This window comes from Phyllobates terribilis, unplaced genomic scaffold (genome assembly GCF_046119375.1).
Source record: "Phyllobates terribilis strain yellow unplaced genomic scaffold, ASM4611937v1 Scaffold_13__5_contigs__length_258822181, whole genome shotgun sequence".
Taxonomy (NCBI): Eukaryota; Metazoa; Chordata; class Amphibia; order Anura; family Dendrobatidae; genus Phyllobates; species Phyllobates terribilis.
In genome coordinates, this window is record NW_027362773.1 from 166,082,634 (window position 1) to 166,101,605 (window position 18,972).

Here is an 18,972-nt window from a genome sequence, read left to right on the forward strand (position 1 = left end):
GTAAAAATAAGAATAAAATAAAAAATCCATATACTCACCTGTCCTAAGTGTCCCCCACGGTAATCTATGCAACTGATTAGCAGAGGAGCAGGGAAAAATGAAGCGCTGCAGCTAGTGGTGTCCTGTCACTCACTGAGCGCAGCTCCGGGGTCGCTAGCTGCAGCGCTCCTCTGCTGATCGGTCGCATGGTCTACAGCGGGGGACACCTAACTGTACCGCTGATTCCCAAGCGCCGGTGCGTGTTACACGGACCCATTGACTTGAACGTGTCCACGTGTGTCAGTGTCTCTGGTACGTGCAGAAACTGTCACCATAAGTACCATAGATACTGACATGTGAAAGAGACCTAAGGCTGTGTATAGTCAGAGCTGTGTCCTACCGGCCCTTTAATTTGTAGGCTAGGACCCAGGTGAGGTCAGTCTGATAGTGGTTGTAGTTGGTTGTGTGTTATAGCAATGCAGTACCTGGCGCCGGGTCTGTGGAGCCCCCAACAGTAGCATCCCTGCAGTTCATAGAAATTACTTTTAATCCCTGTAATGTCTTACAACTTTTTAATAGACTTAGAGGGAATTCATTAAATAGATTATGGAAGAACCCCCCCCAAAAAGTTTCAGTTCATCAAAGTTTGCTAGATCCCCGATTGTTTTCAGTGAATCAAAGCAGATGTGTCACCAGATTTCACAATTCAATCTAATAACATTATTAATGTCAAGGTCAAACACACAAGGGGCCAGAATGAAAAACTTGGATAAAGTCGCGGGCCAACCAGTATACAGTATAATGGGCCCGACATAGTCCTCCATACAGTATAATGACCCCACATAGTCCTCCATACAGTATAATGGGCTCCACATAGTCCTCCATACAGTATAATGGCCCCACATAGTCCTCCATACAGTATAATGGCCCAACATAGTCCTCCATACTGTATAATGGCCCCACATAGTCCTCCATACTGTATAATGGCCCCATATAGTCCTCCATACAGTATAATGGGCTCCACATAGTCCTCCATACAGTATAATGGCCCCACATAGTCCTCCATACAGTATAATGGTCCAACATAGTCCTCCATACAGTATAATGGCCCCACATAGTCCTCCATACAGTATAATGGCCCCACATAGTCCTCCATACAGTATAATGGGCCCACATAGTCCTCCATACAGTATAATGGGCCCGACATAGTCCTCCATACAGTATAATGGGCCCACATAGTCCTCCATACAGTATAATGGGCCCACATAGTCCTCCATACAGAATAATGGCCCCACATAGTCCTCCATACAGTATAATGGCCCCACATAATCCTCCATACAGTATAATGGGCCCCACATAGTCCTCCATACAGTATAATGGCCCCACATAGTCCTCCATACAGTATAATGGGCCCCACATAGTCCTCCATACAGTATAATGGGCCCAACATACTCCTCCATACAGTATAATGGGCCCAACATACTCCTCCATACAGTATAATGGCCCCACATAGTCCTCCATACAGTATAATGGGCCCACATAGTCCTCCATACAGTATAATGGGCCCGACATAGTCGTCCATACAGTATAATGACCCCACATAGTCCTCCATACAGGATAATGGCCCCACATAGTCCTCCATACAGGATAATGGCCCCACATAGCCCTCCAAACAGTATAATGGCCCCACATAGCCCTCCATACAGTATAATGGCCGCACATAGTCCTCCATACAGTATAATGAGCCCCACATAGTGCTCCATACAGTATGATGGCCCCACATAGTCCTCCATACAGTATAATGGCCCCACATAGTCCTACATACAGTATAATGGGCCCCACATAGTCCTCTATACAGTAATGGGCTCCACATAGTCCTCCATACAGTATAATGGGCCCCACATAGTCCTCTATACAGTAATGGGCTCCACATAGTCCTCCATACAGTATAATGGCCCCACATAATCCTCCATACAGTATAATGGCCCCACATAGTCCTCCATACAGTATAATGGCCCCATATAGTCCTCCATACAGTATAATGGCTCCACATAATCCTCCATACAGTATAATGGGGCCCACATAGTCCTTCATACAGTATAATGGCCCCACATAGTCCTCCATACAGTATAATGGCCCCACATAGTCCTCTATACAGTATAATGGCCCCACATAATCCTCCATACAGTATAATGGCCCCACATAGTCCTCCATACAGTATAATGGGCCCCACATAGTCCCCCATACAGTATAATGGGCCCACATAGTCCTCCATACAGTATAATGGCCCCACATAGTGCTCCATACAGTATAATGGCTCCACATAGTCTTCCATACAGTATAATGACCCCACATAGTCCTCCATACAGTATAATGGGCTCCACATAGTCCTCCATACAGTATAATGGCCCCACATAGTCCTCCATACAGTATAATGGCCCAACATAGTCCTCCATACAGTATAATGACCCCACATAGTCCTCCACACAGTATAATGGGCCCCACATAGTCCTCCATACTGTATAATGGCCCCACATAGTCCTCCATACTGTATAATGGCCCCATATAGTCCTCCATACAGTATAATGGGCTCCACATAGTCCTCCATACAGTATAATGGCCCCACATAGTCCTCCATACAGTATAATGGTCCAACATAGTCCTCCATACAGTATAATGGCCCCACATAGTCCTCCATACAGTATAATGGCCCCACATAGTCCTCCATACAGTATAATGGGCCCACATAGTCCTCCATACAGTATAATGGGCCCGACATAGTCGTCTATACAGTATAATGACCCCACATAGTCCTCCATACAGGATAATGGCCCCACATAGTCCTCCATACAGTATAATGGGCCCCACATTGTCCTCCATACAGTATAATGGGCCCCACATTGTCCTCCATACAGAATAATGCCTCCACATAGGCGTGGTGGTTCTGGTGTCACGGGCCAAATATAATCACCCTGTAGACCAGATTTGGCCAACGGGCCAGAGATTGACACATACCGTACAGACCAAAAGTTTGGACACACCTTCTCATTTAAAGATTTTTCTGTATTTTCATGACTATGAAAATTGTCCATTCACACTGAAGGCATCAAAACTATGAATTACCACATGTGGAATTATATACTTAACAAAAAAAGTGTGAAACAACTGAAAATATGTCTTATATTCTAGGGTCTTCACAGTAGCCACCTTTTGCTTTGATGACGGCTTTGCACTCTCTTGGCATTCCAATGTTGAAATGAGTATTTTATGAGTCCAGCTACTGAGTGAGATCTCAGAAGTCCGAGTGTAATTAATCTCAACCCACCCAGCTGTTCAACCCCCGCCCACCAGCCTGACAGCTATCCAACCCCCGCCCACCAGCCTGACAGCTATCCAACCCCCGCCCACCAGCCTGACAGCTATCCAACCCCCGCCCACCAGCCTGACAGCTATCCAACCCCCACCCACCAGCCTGACAGCTATCCAACCCCTGCCCACCAGCCTGACAGCTATCCAACCCCCACCCACCAGCCTGACAGCTATCCAACCCCCACCCACCAGCCTGACAGCTATCCAACCCCCGCCCACCAGCCTGACAGCTATCCAACCCCCACCCACCAGCCTGACAGCTATCCAACCCCTGCCCACCAGCCTGACAGCTATCCAACCCCTGCCCACCAGTCTGGCAGCTATCCAACCCCTGCCCACCAGCCTGACAGCTATCCAACCCCCACCCACCAGCCTGACAGCTATCCAACCCCTGCCCACCAGCCTGACAGCTATCCAACCCCTGCCCACCAGCCTGACAGCTATCCAACCCCCACCCACCAGCCTGACAGCTATCCAACCCCCACCCACCAGCCTGACAGCTATCCAACCCCCGCCCACCAGCCTGACAGCTATCCAACCCCCACCCACCAGCCTGACAGCTATCCAACCCCCACCCACCAGTCTGGCAGCTATCCAACCCCCACCCACCAGCCTGACAGCTATCCAACCCCCACCCACCAGCCTGACAGCTATCCAACCCCCACCCACCAGTCTGGCAGCTATCCAACCCCCACCCACCAGCCTGACAGCTATCCAACCCCCGCCCACCAGCCTGACAGCTATCCAACCCCCACCCACCAGCCTGACAGCTATCCAACCCCTGCCCACCAGCCTGACAGCTATCCAACCCCCGCCCACCAGCCTGACAGCTATCCAACCCCCACCCACCAGCCTGACAGCTATCCAACCCCCACCCACCAGCCTGACAGCTATCCAACCCCCACCCACCAGCCTGACAGCTATCCAACCCCTGCCCACCAGCCTGACAGCTATCCAACCCCTGCCCACCAGTCTGGCAGCTATCCAACCCCTGCCCACCAGCCTGACAGCTATCCAACCCCCACCCACCAGCCTGACAGCTATCCAACCCCTGCCCACCAGCCTGACAGCTATCCAACCCCTGCCCACCAGCCTGACAGCTATCCAACCCCCACCCACCAGCCTGACAGCTATCCAACCCCCACCCACCAGCCTGACAGCTATCCAACCCCCGCCCACCAGCCTGACAGCTATCCAACCCCCACCCACCAGCCTGACAGCTATCCAACCCCCACCCACCAGTCTGGCAGCTATCCAACCCCCACCCACCAGCCTGACAGCTATCCAACCCCCACCCACCAGCCTGACAGCTATCCAACCCCCACCCACCAGTCTGGCAGCTATCCAACCCCCACCCACCAGCCTGACAGCTATCCAACCCCCGCCCACCAGCCTGACAGCTATCCAACCCCCACCCACCAGCCTGACAGCTATCCAACCCCCGCCCACCAGTCTGGCAGCTATCCAACCCCCACCCACCAGCCTGACAGCTATCCAACCCCCGCCCACCAGTCTGGCAGCTATCCAACCCCCACCCACCAGCCTGACAGCTATCCAACCCCCACCCACCAGCCTGACAGCTATCCAACCCCCACCCACCAGCCTGACAGCTATCCAACCCCTGCCCACCAGCCTGACAGCTATCCAACCCCCACCCACCAGCCTGACAGCTATCCAACCCCCACCCACCAGCCTGACAGCTATCCAACCCCCACCCACCAGCCTGACAGCTATCCAACCCCCGCCCACCAGCCTGACAGCTATCCAACCCCCACCCACCAGCCTGACAGCTATCCAACCCCCACCCACCAGCCTGACAGCTATCCAACCCCCACCCACCAGCCTGACAGCTATCCAACCCCCACCCACCAGCCTGACAGCTATCCAACCCCCACCCACCAGCCTGACAGCTATCCAACCCCCACCCACCAGCCTGACAGCTATCCAACCCCCACCCACCAGCCTGACAGCTATCCAACCCCCGCCCACCAGCCTGACAGCTATCCAACCCCTGCCCACCAGCCTGACAGCTATCCAACCCCCACCCACCAGCCTGACAGCTATCCAACCCCCACCCACCAGCCTGACAGCTATCCAACCCCCGCCCACCAGCCTGACAGCTATCCAACCCCCACCCACCAGCCTGAGAGCTATCCAACCCCCACCCACCAGCCTGACAGCTATCCAGTCTCTTCTCCCCCCACATCAGTAATTACATCTTATACTGAGCTGTGGGAGATCTCAGCAGGGAGGACGCTGAGGAGCTGTCAATTATTCTAGGCGATTAAGGATAAAGCTTCACATACAGCCATTCTATCAGGGATTATCACAGTAAGTACAGCAGCCTCATCAGGCGCAAGATACCTATGTAATGATGTATGCGGTTTATATTATGAAATCTGATGACAGATTCACTATAAAACTATTTCAGTGACCTCTAGAGGTTGAAAAACGTTCAGATCAAGTCCTGCTCATGTGATGCGTTACAATGTATCAGTGAAGGTAAAATGAGTCTGGGGTCCTGGATGTTTATCTCTCAGAGGATTGTCTACACTGAATAGCAGGGATGAAAAGGTGCCGATCTTCTCATTGTACAATGATTACCCCTGATTGAATCCCTTTAAGACGTCCGGATCCTGTTATGGTCACATCTTCTTTTCCTCTGTCTTAGGCTGAAGGAACATTTCAGGTCATACAAGAAAGAGGAGGAGAACTTGTCTCTGCCCTACAACTTGAGGAGCATCGGTCAGGTAGATGGTGTGGCGGTGACGCTGGGCCGCGTGTCCCTGGACTGCAGCGCCGCCGTGATCGGTGGGTACTAGAGGCCGCGCTCCAACCGACCGTCACCAAGGGTTAGGACACGTTCACACGTTCAGTATTCGGTCAGTATTTTTCTGATGGCATAGAAACACTGATGCAAATATACTGACATGTGAATGAAGCCTTATACCTTTCCGCTGATTGTTCCACTCCTGGTTTTGGCTTACAAATATTGATGTAAAATACTGACCAAATACTGAAGGTGTGAACGCGACCTCAAACCCCTCCAGACAGCAAACCGCGATCTTGAACATGACACTGCATGCTCTATAGGGAGGTGTATGGGGTCTGTGGGGGCTACTCACTGGGGTCTCAGCAGTTTTATGGATGGTGTGAACTAGGGCAGGTCATCAGTGAGCCATGGGGAGGGGAACTGAGCCGAGGGGGAGGGTGGAAGGCCAGTCCTGGGGGTGATGCTTGTAGAGGGGTCCTCACGTCTCTGTCTCTTCTCTGCAGATGACAAGGAGCGGAGCTTCTCCCTGGGGCTCCAGGCTCTGCGCTCCCTGAAGGTAAGAGGTTCTGCAGGGGCAGACATATCATTGGGGCAATCTGTGCACCCGAGGGGCCCAACAGGTGAGGGGACCTATTTCTACCTCTGGAATTGTACATTATGATAAGTTATTGGACTGCACAGGGTCCATATACTGTTCTTGCACAGGGGCCCTCTCCTGTCTGTATCCGGATATATACATGGATGACAGCTGTGCTCCCTGCACTGGATACAATGTACAGTACAGACCAAAAGTTTGGACACACCTTCTCATTTAAAGATTTTTCTGTCTTTTCATGACTATGAAAATTGTACATTCACACTGAAGGCATCAAAACTATGAATTAACACATGTGGAATTATATACTTACCAAAAAAGTGTGAAACAACTGAAAATATGTCTTATATTCTAGGGTCTTCACAGTAGCCACCTTTTGCTTTGATGACTGCTTTGCACACTCTTGGCATTCTCTTGATGAGCTTCAAGAGGTAGTCACCGGAAATGGTCTTCACTTCACAGGTGTGCCCTGTCAGGTTTAATAAGTGGGATTTCTTGCCTTATAAATGGGGTTGGGACCATCAGTTGTGTTGTGCAGAAGTCTGATGGATACACAGCTGATAGTCCTACTGAATAGACTGCTAGAATTTGTATTATGGAAAGAAAAAAGCAGCTAAGTAAAGAAAAACGAGTGGCCATCATTACTTTAAGAAATGAAGGTCAGTCAGTGCGAAAAATTGGGAAAACTTTGAAAGTGTCCCCAAGTGCAGTTGTTACGGATCCGGGTGGTGGAACCTCTGTGCTGCGGTGCAAGGAGGGACCCAGAGGGGCGTGACTAAGTATCCACCCGAACCGACCCTGGTCGTACGGCAGCAAACGACACCGTGACCAGGGAGGATCCGGGCTGAGGGACCAGGTGCTACTCTGGGGACGACCTTGTAAGAGAGCAGGTGGCTCCCACGGGTCAGATGGCTGGGACTGACCGGTATGGCGGATGGACACGGCAAGCAGGCGGAAGTCTCTGGTAGCAGACAGGTGGTCACAGTTCGAGAAAGCAAGGCAAGTAGCAGTCTTTCGGTTTACCAGGAAGGTGGTCACAGCAAGTGACGGCAGGGTCTCCAGGCAGGCTGGCAGGAAACAGGCAGGTGCTCCCAGGTGAGCAGGCAGACAGACGAGGCAGGTAACTGGCAGGTAACTGGTGGGCACTCCCAGGTGAGCCGGCAGACAGACGAGGCAGGTAACTGGCAGGTAACTGGTGGACGCTCCCAGGTGAGCCAGCAGACAGACGAGGCAGGTAACTGGCAGGTAACTGGTGGACGCTCCCAGGTGAGCGGTCTGACAGACAAGGCAGGCGGATGCTCCCAGGTGAGCAGACAGATAGCCAAGGCAGGTAACAGGCAGATAACAGGTGAGCGCTCCAGGTGAGCAGGCTGGCAGGTAACGGGCAGATAACAGGCTGGCAGGCAGGACGAGAAGTCAGGCTAGCAGCGGGACCTGAGGGCTGAAGCACAGATCAGACACAGTGCAAACAACTTTGCTCGGGCACCTCCATTTTGGAGGAGGTGCCTTATATATGGGAGGTCCTCCGGCAATTGGCCGGGGACTCCTTAGGACGGTGCGCACAGTCCCTTTAAGAGAGGGGGAGCGCGCGCGCGCGCGCCCTAAGTACACAGCCGGGAAAGGAGCACGTGCCGGAAGCAGCGGAGAGAGAAGCGCTAGAGGACGCCGCGCCAGGAGCGGGGAGGTGAGAGGGACAGCGTCTCTGCCTAGCAGGGGGCAGGGACGCCGATGCTACAGTACCCCCCCCCCTTTAGGCCCCCTCTTTTTTAGGCCAGAAAGAAATTTTTCAAGGAGAACCGGGGCATGGATGTTCTCCCGGGGTTCCCAAGTTCTCTCCTCAGGACCAAACCCCCTCCAATCTACCAGAAAAAAGTTTTTTCCTCTTACCCTCTTGGTGGCCAGAATACTCTCTACCTCAAAGACGTCCTCAGCGGAAACCGGAGCAGGAGGAGTACCTAGATTGTTGGAAAAAGAGTTAAACACAACTAGTTTGAGGAGAGATACATGGAAGGAGTTGGGAATCCGTAAGGTGGCTGGGAGTTTTAATTTGTAGGCCACTGGATTAATTTGCCTGAGGATTTCGAAAGGGCCGATGAAGCGAGGACCTAACTTGTAGGAGGGTATCTTGAGCCGTACATGTTTGGAGGAGAGCCAAACCTTGTCTCCCGGACGGAATTGAGGTGGATCCAGACGTCTCTTGTCAGCATATCTCTTCATCCGCCCGGAGGACTGAAGAAGAGCGGACCTAGTACTCTCCCAAATGGTAGAAAACTCGCTGACAAGAGACTCCGCGGCAGGGTTGTCCACAGAGCCGGAGACGGGAAACGGAATCCGGGGGTACTGGCCATAGACAATAAAGAACGGGGACTTGGAAGAGGATTCGCTCTCGTGGTTATTATAAGAGAACTCGGCCCATGGTAGGAGGTCCACCCAATCAGAATGGTGGGCATTAACGAAGTGCCGGAGGTAGCTGGTCAGGATCTGATTGATCCGCTCCACTTGGCCATTGGACTGAGGGTGGTAAGCGGAGGAGAAGTCCAGGGTGACGTCCAGCAGTTTACATGTGGCTCTCCAGAAGCGTGAGGTGAACTGAACCCCTCGATCCGACACGATGTGGAGGGGCAGGCCATGGAGACGGAAGATATGGCGGATAAAGTCCTTAGCCAGCTCAGGTGCAGACGGAAGACCAGGCAGGGGAATGAAGTGGGCCATTTTAGAAAAGCGGTCCGCGACCACCCAAATGACAGTACACCCGGCAGAAACAGGGAGATCGGTAATGAAGTCCATAGCGATGTGTTGCCACGGGGCAGCAGGTACGGGAAGCGGCAGGAGATGACCAGCTGGTAAGTGTCTGGGAACTTTGTTGCGGTCACAAGATGAACAGGCAGAGACGAAGTCTACCACATCCTTACGCAGGGTAGACCACCAGTAATGCCGGGAAATGAGTAGGAAGGTCTTATTTTGGCCGGCATGGCCAGCTAGTTTAGAAGAATGACCCCAGCGAAGAACCTTCTCACGGTCAGGAGCCGCCACGAATGTCTTGCCGGGTGGAAGACGAGTCAAATCCAAGGGGGCCACATTCATCACCTTGGAGGGGTCGATAATGTGCATAGGCTCCTCCTCTTGGTCGGAGGACAGGAAGGATCGGGACAAGGCATCAACTTTGACATTCTTCTCCGCTGGGCGGAAATGAAGGATGAAATCGAAGCGGGCAAAAAAGAAAGACCACCGGGCCTGACGAGGATTAAGTCTCTGGGCATTTTGGAGATATGCCAGGTTTTTGTGATCCGTGTAGATGATCACCGGGTAGAGAGCCCCTTCAAGCAGATAGCGCCACTCTTCCAGTGCCAATTTGACGGCCAGCAGTTCTCGGTCTCCTATGGAGTAATTGCGCTCAGAGGAGGAGAAGATTTTAGAGAAAAAGCCGCAGGTTACCATTCTCCCGGAGGAAGACTTCTGGGTGAGCACCGCTCCGGCTCCAGAGGAGGAGGCATCAACCTCCAGGTAGAACTGTTTGTTGCAGTCCGGACGGTGCAGCACAGGGGCAGAGGAGAAGGCTTGTTTCAGGGAAAGGAAGGCCTCCTCAGCTTCGGATGACCATACCTTGGGATTTGCTCCCTTACGGGTGAGCGCAAATATGGGAGCAGTCCGAGATGAGAAGTGAGGAATGAAGAGACGATAGTAATTAGCGAAGCCCAGGAATCGCTGTATCGCCTTCAAGCCCTCCGGACGGGGCCACTTTAGGACAGCAGAGAGCTTCTCGGGATCCATTCGCAAGCCTGTCTGGGAGATAACATAGCCCAGGAATGGAAGAGAGGTCTGCTCAAAAAGGCACTTCTCGTATTTAGCATAGAGGTGGTTCTGCCTGAGCCTAAGCAGGACCTGACGAACATCCCTCCGGTGTGTGGGAAGATCCGGAGAGAAGCCCAAGATGTCGTCCAGGTATACCACCACGCAGGAGTAAAGAAGGTCACGGAAGATGTCGTTGACCAGTTCTTGGAAGACGGCGGGAGCATTGCAGAGGCCGAAGGGCATCACACGGTACTCATAGTGTCCGTCCCGGGTATTGAATGCCGTCTTCCACTCATCTCCTTGACGGATATGGACCAGGTTATACGCTCCACGTAGATCCAGCTTGGAAAAGATCCTGGCGCCTTTAAGGCGATCAAATAACTCAGAGATGAGCGGAAGGGGGTATTTATTTTTAACCGTGATCTGATTGAGTCCTCTATAGTCAATACAGGGGCGTAGCGAGCCATCCTTTTTTTTGACAAAGAAGAATCCGGCTCTAGCCGGGGAAGTAGACTTCCGGATGAATCCCCTGGCCAGATTCTCCTCTATGTACTCAGACATGGCCCGGGTTTCAGACGCAGACAACGGATAAATACGCCCACGGGGTGGAGTGGCACCGGGTACCAGGTCGATCGGGCAATCATATGGCCTATGAGATGGCAATGTCTCTGCTTCCATTTTACCGAAGACGTCAGCATAGGGCCAGTAAGGAGCCGGAAGACCGGGTAAATTAGCTGGGGTAGGTGGAGGATGAACCGGACAAACCGGAACCAGGCAGGTCTTATGGCAGAGCGGCCCCCACCGGAGTACTTCACCGGATTGCCAGTTCAGCACGGGTTCATGTGTCTGGAGCCAGGGTAGACCTAGCAATAGGGAGTGGGAGAGTGGCAACACATGGAAGGAGATTACCTCAGAGTGCAGCATTCCCACCTGCAGGGTTATGGGTTCCGTGACGAGCAGGATGGTCACCGGAAGGAGTCTTCCATCCACGGAGGCGACTGACAAAGGTTCAGCCAGAGACTTGGTGGAAATACGGTATTTCTCAACCAGGGATTGGGAGATGAGGTTTCTAGCGGATCCAGAATCCAGGTGGGCGAGTTCAAAGTGACGGTTCTCTCCCCAGGAGATAGATACAGACAAAGTCAGGGTTGGAGAGGGCTTACTTTTGTCTATGGCGACCTCTCCGAGCGGTCCTAGACACTGGAGTTTCCCGGCCTCTCCGGGCAGGAACGGATCAGCTGCTCCTTACTGCCACAATAGAAACAGCTCCCCTCGGCTCGGCGTGAGTCTTGGCGAGATTTGACCATCTTGGTCTGGTCGATCTGCATGGGCTCGGGTGAGTGCGCCCGGGGAGTGACAGAAGAGGAGACAGGTCTCTGGAAAGTAGGAGCTAGGCGGGGAAACCTTCTCTCACGGGTGGTCTCTTTGGTGCGTTCTTGAAACCGGATGTCAATCCGGGTAGCCAGCGACACCAGGTCATCCAGGGTGGTAGGAATGTCCCGACCGGCGAGCTCATCTTTAATCCGACCGGAAAGACCCTCCCAGAAGACGGACACCAGGGCCTCGTTATCCCAGGCAAGCTCAGAAGCGAGGGTGCGGAACCGTATGGCATATTGGCCCACGGTGAGACTCCCTTGGCGGAGACGTAGCAGAGAGGAGGCAGATGAGGTCTTTCGTCCCGGTTCATCGAAGACTCTCCGGAAAGCAGTGAGGAAAGACGACAGGTCGGACACCAGGGGGTCCCCTCTCTCCCAAAGGGGGTTAAGCCATGCCAGTGCCTCCCCAGTGAGATGGGACATGATGAATGCCACTTTGGCCCGGTCGGAGATAAACTGGTGAGCCAAGAGTTCAAAGTGCAGGGTGCACTGGTTTATGAAGCCCCGAGCTTGAGCGGGGTCGCCTCCAAAACGAGGAGGTGCAGAAAGCCAGGGTCCGGGGCAGGATGCCATGGTATTGGTGGGCAGCGGCGCTGCTGGGGTGCGAGTCGTGCGACTTGCGGTGGTTGCAGGTGGAGCAATCAGTGTGTCCAGGCGGGAGTTGACATTCCGCAGGTGGTTCAGGATGGACTCCTGCTGGGATCTCTGACGGGAGACTTCCTGGTATAGGTCAGAGAGAGAGGGAGCTTGGGTGCCACCGGGTTCCATGGCCCGAGCAAACTGTTACAGGTCCGGGTGGTGGAACCTCTGTGCCGAGGTGCAAGGAGGGACCCAGAGGGGCGTGACTAAGTATCCACCCGAACCGACCCTGGTCGTACGGCAGCAAACGACACCGTGTGTTATGTTCTGCTACCAGAGCTAAGGAAAGAGAGGAGATCTGTCCCTACGATAGAACTCAGCTTAATCCCTACGATGTAACAGGGGACCTGATCCTGCGATCAGACCTGCTAAAGTCCTAAGCTAGTCTGTACGGAGACCTATAGATGTGGGGAAGGAATCCCTACAAGTACTAAGGACTGGGAGGAAAATGGGACACCTCCTAACAGAAATAGTAGCAGACAGACGAACAAACAAAATATATAGAACATAGAGATCCGTAGACCAAGTAAACTAACAGAGTTAGATACAGAGCACAGGCTAGCTAGAAAGTAGTTATACAATGAAGTCCAGCAAAGCCAGAAGGGCGGAGCAGGATTAAATAGGCCAACAAGGTCATGTGACCAGCAAAGGAAAAAACCTAAGAACAAGGTTCTAACACCGTGACCAGGGAGGATCCGGGCTGAGGGACCAGGTGCTACTCTGGGGACGACCTTGTAAGAGAGCAGGTGGCTCCCACGGGTCAGATGGCTGGGACTGACCGGTATGGCGGAAGGACACGGCAAGCAGGCGGAAGTCTCTGGTAGCAGACAGGTGGTCACAGTTCGAGAAAGCAGGGCAAGTAGCAGTCTTTCGGTTTACCAGGAAGGTGGTCACAGCAAGTGACGGCAGGGTCTCCAGGCAGGCTGGCAGGAAACAGGCAGGTGCTCCCAGGTGTGCGGGCAGACAGACGAGGCAGGTAACTGGCAGGTAACTGGTGGACGCTCCCAGGGGAGCCGGCAGACAGAAGAGGCAGGTAACTGGCAGGTAACTGGTGGACGCTCCCAGGGGAGCCGGCAGACAGAAGAGGCAGGTAACTGGCAGGTAACTGGTGGACGCTCCCAGGTGAGCGGTTTGACAGACAAGGCAGGCGGATGCTCCCAGGTGAGCGGACAGATAGCCAAGGCAGGTAACAGGCAGATAACAGGTGAGCGCTCCAGGTGAGCAGGCTGGCAGGTAACGGGCAGATAACAGGCTGGCAGGCAGGACGAGAAGTCAGGCTAGCAGCGGGACCTGAGGGCTGAAGCACAGATCAGACACAGTGCAAACAACTTTGCTCGGGCACTTCCATTTTGGAGGAGGTGCCTTATATATGGGAGGTCCTCCGGCAATTGGCCGGGGACTCCTTAGGACGGCGCGCGCGGTCCCTTTAAGAGAGGGGGAGCGCACGCGCTCTAAGCACACAGCCGGGGAAGGAGCTCTTGCCGGAAGCAGCGGGGAGAGAAGCGCTAGAGGACGCCGCGCCAGGAGCGGGGAGGTGAGAGGGACGGCGTCTCTGCCTAGCAAGGGGCAGAGATGCCGATGCTACAGCAAAAACCATCAAGCTCTACAAAGAAACTGGCTCACATGAGGACCGCCCCAGGAAAGGAAGACCAAGAGTCACCTCTGCTTCTGAGGATAAGTTTATCCGAGTCACCGGCCTCAGAAATTGCAGGTTAACAGCAGCTCAGATTAGAGACCAGGTCAATGCCGCACAGAGTTCTAGCAGCAGACACATCTCTACAACAACTGTTAAGAGGAGACTTTGTGCGGCAGGCCTTCATGGTAAAATAGCTGCTAGGAAACCACAGCTAAGGACAGGCAACAAGCAAAAGAGACTTGTTTGGGCTAAAGAACACAAGGAATGGACATTAGACCAGTGGAAATCTGTGCTTTGGTCTGATGAGTCCAGATGTGAGATCTTTGGTTCCAACCACCGTGTCTTTGTGCGACGCAGAAAAGCTGAACGGATGGACTCTACATGCCTGGTTCCCACCGTGAAGCATGGAGGAGGAGGTGTGATGGTGTGGGGGGGCTTTGCTGGTGACACTGTTGGGGATTTATTCAAAATTGAAGGCATACTGAACCAGCATGGCTACCACAGCATCTTGCAGCGGCATGCTATTCCATCCGGTTTGCGTTTAGTTGGACCATCATTTATTTTTCAACAGGACAATTACCCCAAACACCTCCAGGCTGTGTAAGGGCTATTTGACCAAGAAGGAGAGTGATGGGGGGCTACGCCAGATGACCTGGCCTCCACAGTCACCAGACCTGACCCCAATCGAGATGGTTTGTGGTGAGCTGGACCGCAGAGTGAAGGCAAAAGGGCCAACAAGTGCTAAGCATCTCTGGGAACTCCTTCAAGATTGTTGGAAGACCATTTCCGGTGACTACCTCTTGAAGCTCATCAAGAGAATGCCAAGAGTGTGCAAAGCAGTCATCAAAGCAAAAGGTGGCTACTGTGAAGACCCTAGAATATAAGACATATTTTCAGTTGTTTCACACTTTTTTGGTAAGTATATAATTCCACATGTGGTAATTCATAGTTTTGATGCCTTCAGTGTGAATGGACAATTTTCATAGTCAGGAAAATACAGAGAAATCTTTAAATGAGAAGGTGTGTCCAAACTTTTGGTTTGTACTGTATCTATTAGGCTCATTGTGCAGTAACCAGGGGCAACCACTGCAAACAATGTAACAAATAATCTGCAGCCCAGGAATCACTGGGATCAGCGTCGCCTGATGCCGCTTCTCTTTCTAGTGTGTGATAAACCTGGAGAAGAATCACCTTGAAGTGGGAAGAGCGGACAGAGAGGTCGTGCCGTTCATCGCCATCCGCAGCGCGGCCACAGAGGAGCGGTGAGTGCTGGCAGCGGGGCCGGGTGTGGGAATTACATAGGGGAAGAACCACACCGACTGGTCCTAGATGAAAGTCCTGGCAGTCGGGGACACACTCCCCCCATATATTCCATATTGGGTCCCCTGCTCTGGACTACTCCCCCGTCCTCCAGCTGATCGGATCATGGGGATTATAAAAGGGAGATTTATTTGGGCCCCTTTGGCTTTTGGAGTGATGGACCACAATAGGATTTGGGAGGGAGCGGGGGCGGTCCTGGGGGTGAAGCCATAGGCTGTAGAGGAGGAGACTTATTGCTTTTCTGTGATGATATAGATTATACACCAGTGTTATAATAACGCTCAGGATTGGATTAACCCTTGCCTCTTTTTATATCAGTTCATCGGATGCATAAGAAGAATGAAACTAAAGAAAAGCCGCGTTATTCTCATCACCCGTGTCATCGTTTGCCCGCAGAACCTGTGACGCTTTGTGCTTTTTCTACCTGCCCCCTCCTGGTGAAGATATCACTACAGCTGGAGATTTTATACTAGATGTATTTTATTATTCTGCTATTTATAGACAAGTGCTGTCAAATTGTATCCTGTGCGCATATATATATATATATCTATCTATCTTACACAGCTGCACCACAGCACCACCACATGGCCAGGGCAGGAACTGCTTGCAAATATTTTTACCATATGTGTAAGGTACATACTGAGGGCCCGCTTCATTATCTCACTCGCTTTTGCTGAGGCAGTTTGTTTTTTTTTTGTGCCAAAGTCTATTTTCTCCTTTGTATCCGTTCGCCATTGCGAGTGCGGATTTTGTAATCCAGCTGTTTGCGACTGATTTATTATTTATGACTTTTTAGCAAGTCACAATTTTTTGGGAGGGCAAATCGACCCCGCCAAATACCTCCCTCAACACAGTGATTTTTTTTTTTGTATGCCAGAGACTTTTTACACAAATGTTGAAGTTGCCGGCGACTGTTTTAAGGATCGAGCGTCATTTTTCTCAAAAAGGTGCAAGAAAGGTAAAAGGCAAAATTAAAGTAAATTTTGAAGAATTTGGAGCAAAAAGACAAAAAAAAAAAAAAAAAAAAAAGTGACTAAAAATCCCCCAATTGATGAATGGGGCTGTGAGTCATGAGCCGGGCGCAGGGGCTGGAAACTTTTCTGCTGCCAGACCCCCACGTCTGCAGCAGCCACCAGTGATTATAGGGGGGGGGGGGGGCACTTACTTTTGCTTCTCCCTATTTCCTCAGGTCTGACATTACAATGTGCGCACAGATCAGAAACCATGAATTGGGGACATCTGGAAGGGTGTGAATACTTTCCCTATGATTGTACACATATAGATATAGGCCGCATAGTCTGTACGCTTGCAGGGAACTATAACCCTCATTCTGCAGATTTCCATCAACCGGGGAAACTACAAGCCCCAGCAATCCCCTACAGCTACAGCCATAGAAATAACCCCCTCTGTCATCTCAGGGCGACTTTTCCACCTAAACCATGAACGAGGGGGGTGATAACATTATAATCATGGGATCATGTGTGTTTTGTGCCATTTGTCGCTGGAAATGAACGGGTTAATAGTTTACCTCTATATGAGGGACGTGTTACCTCCGACAACCAATGAAATGGCAGCAGAGGCCCATCTATGGCGAATGAGAATAAGGCTGAATGAAAATGGGGTACTGCACCTTTAAGAGAAGTAATGACACATTGTAACAAGTTCACCTGTTGTCTGTGGTGATGGAGATGTTAGGCTTGCTCTGGGGTTTCCACTGTAACAGCCACATGACAGGAATCCCATCTGTTTATGCTGCCATGGTAACACCAGAGCAAGCTTTATTTAAAGGTACAGAGCCCCATAAATGTGTGCAGAGTTCAGTTTATGATCAGAACCTTTTATTGCATAGTGATGTGACATCTGATTGGCTGTTCCAGGTAACGTGACCCCGGGCTACAGGCATAGCGTTTATTAGGCTATGTGCCCACGATGCAGAAATGCTCAGGATTTTTTCAATAAACTGTGCGTGTCACCTACAAACAGCGGAGGCGCCATTGTACCGTAGAGAAGAATCCAGGCTCACAATTCACGAGGAAGTCGTAACCCACAGAGATGTGAGGGGCTCGCCGCATGCCTCCCCAATGCCTCTAAGGGTGGGCTTACACTTTCCAATCTGAGGCCAATAATGACAGCTGCTGGGACAACCGCTCTTTCATGCGCACAGAACAATCGTTAATATGATCGTTCTGTGCCTATAGACGGTCATTGTTCTCGACAGCACATACTGGTTACACAGGATAATGTGCTGCCGAGAGCGAGGATTTCTAAGCACCCAATGAGCGAGCATTGTGCTTGACCTCGGGTGATCGGCGTCTGTTCACACTGTGATTATTAGAATCAAGCGTTCCTAGCAGCGAAGATCGTCCAGTGTCCGTGCGCCGGAGCCATTAGTCGCCGATCCACCGCTAGTAGTGCGGTCATTACACGTCACTATTCACCACGTCTGCAGACGATCGCCTCCTGTGATTGATGTCACCGACACCAGAACTGGATCAGAATTATTACTGGAGTATCTGATAATAAACAGAACTGTATGACCACTGAGCCGTGTATCTAATCCTCTCCTGTGTGATACTGTCTGCTGAGCCGTGTATCTAATCCTCTCCTGTGTGATACTGTCTGCTGAGCCGTGTATCTAATCCTATCCTGTGTGATACTGTCTGCTGAGCCGTGTATCTAATCCTATCCTGTGTGATACTGTCTGCTGAGCCGTGTATCTAATCCTCTCCTGTGTGATACTGTCTGCAGAGCAGTGTATCTAATCCTCCCGTGTGATACTGACTGCTGAGCTGTGTATCTAATCCTATCCTGTGTGATACTGTCTGCAGAGCAGTGTATCTAATCATCCCGTGTGATACTGACTGCTGAGCCGTGTATCTAATCCTCTCCTGTGTGATACTGTCTGCTGAGCCGTGTATCTAATCCTCCCGTGTGATACTGACTGCTGAGCCGTGTATCTAATCTTATCCTGTGTGATACTGTCTGCTGAGCCGTGTATCTAATCCTCTCCTGTGTGATACTGTCTGCTGAGCCCTGTATCTAATCCTATCCTGTGTGATACTGTCTGCTGAGCCGTGTATCTAATCCCATCATGTGTGATACAGTCTGCGGAGCAGTGTATCTAATCCTCTCCTGTGTGATACTGTCTGCTGATCCGTGTATCTCATCCCATCCTGTGTGATACTGTCTGCTGAGCTGTGTATCTAATCCTATCCTGTGTGATACTGTCTGCTGAGCCGTGTATCTAATCCTATCCTGTGTGATACTGTCTGCTGAGCCGTGTATCTAATCCTCTCCTGTGTGATACTGTCTGCTGAGCCGTGTATCTAATCCTATCCTGTGTGATACTGTCTGCTGAGCTGTGTATCTAATCCTATCCTGTGTGATACTGTCTGCTGAGCCGTGTATCTAATCCTATCCTGTGTGATACTGTCTGCTGAGCCGTGTATCTAATCCGATCCTGTGTGATACTGTCTGCTGAGCCGTGTATCTA

General features: G+C 51.7%; 1 protein-coding gene across 1 annotated transcript in view; it reads left to right on the forward strand.

The window, feature by feature from the left end:
* NRIP3 (nuclear receptor interacting protein 3) overlaps positions 1–18,023 on the forward strand; it is an 86,261-nt gene extending 68,238 nt beyond the window's left edge. Inside the window, exons 4-7 of the mRNA XM_073659022.1 lie at positions 6,020–6,159; positions 6,625–6,677; positions 15,324–15,421; positions 15,798–18,023. Coding sequence (XP_073515123.1) covers positions 6,020–6,159; positions 6,625–6,677; positions 15,324–15,421; positions 15,798–15,813 — 307 coding nt within the window. The 3' untranslated portion in view covers positions 15,814–18,023. The remainder of the gene's footprint in view (positions 1–6,019; positions 6,160–6,624; positions 6,678–15,323; positions 15,422–15,797) is intronic.
* The last annotated feature ends 949 nt before the right edge of the window (positions 18,024–18,972 follow it).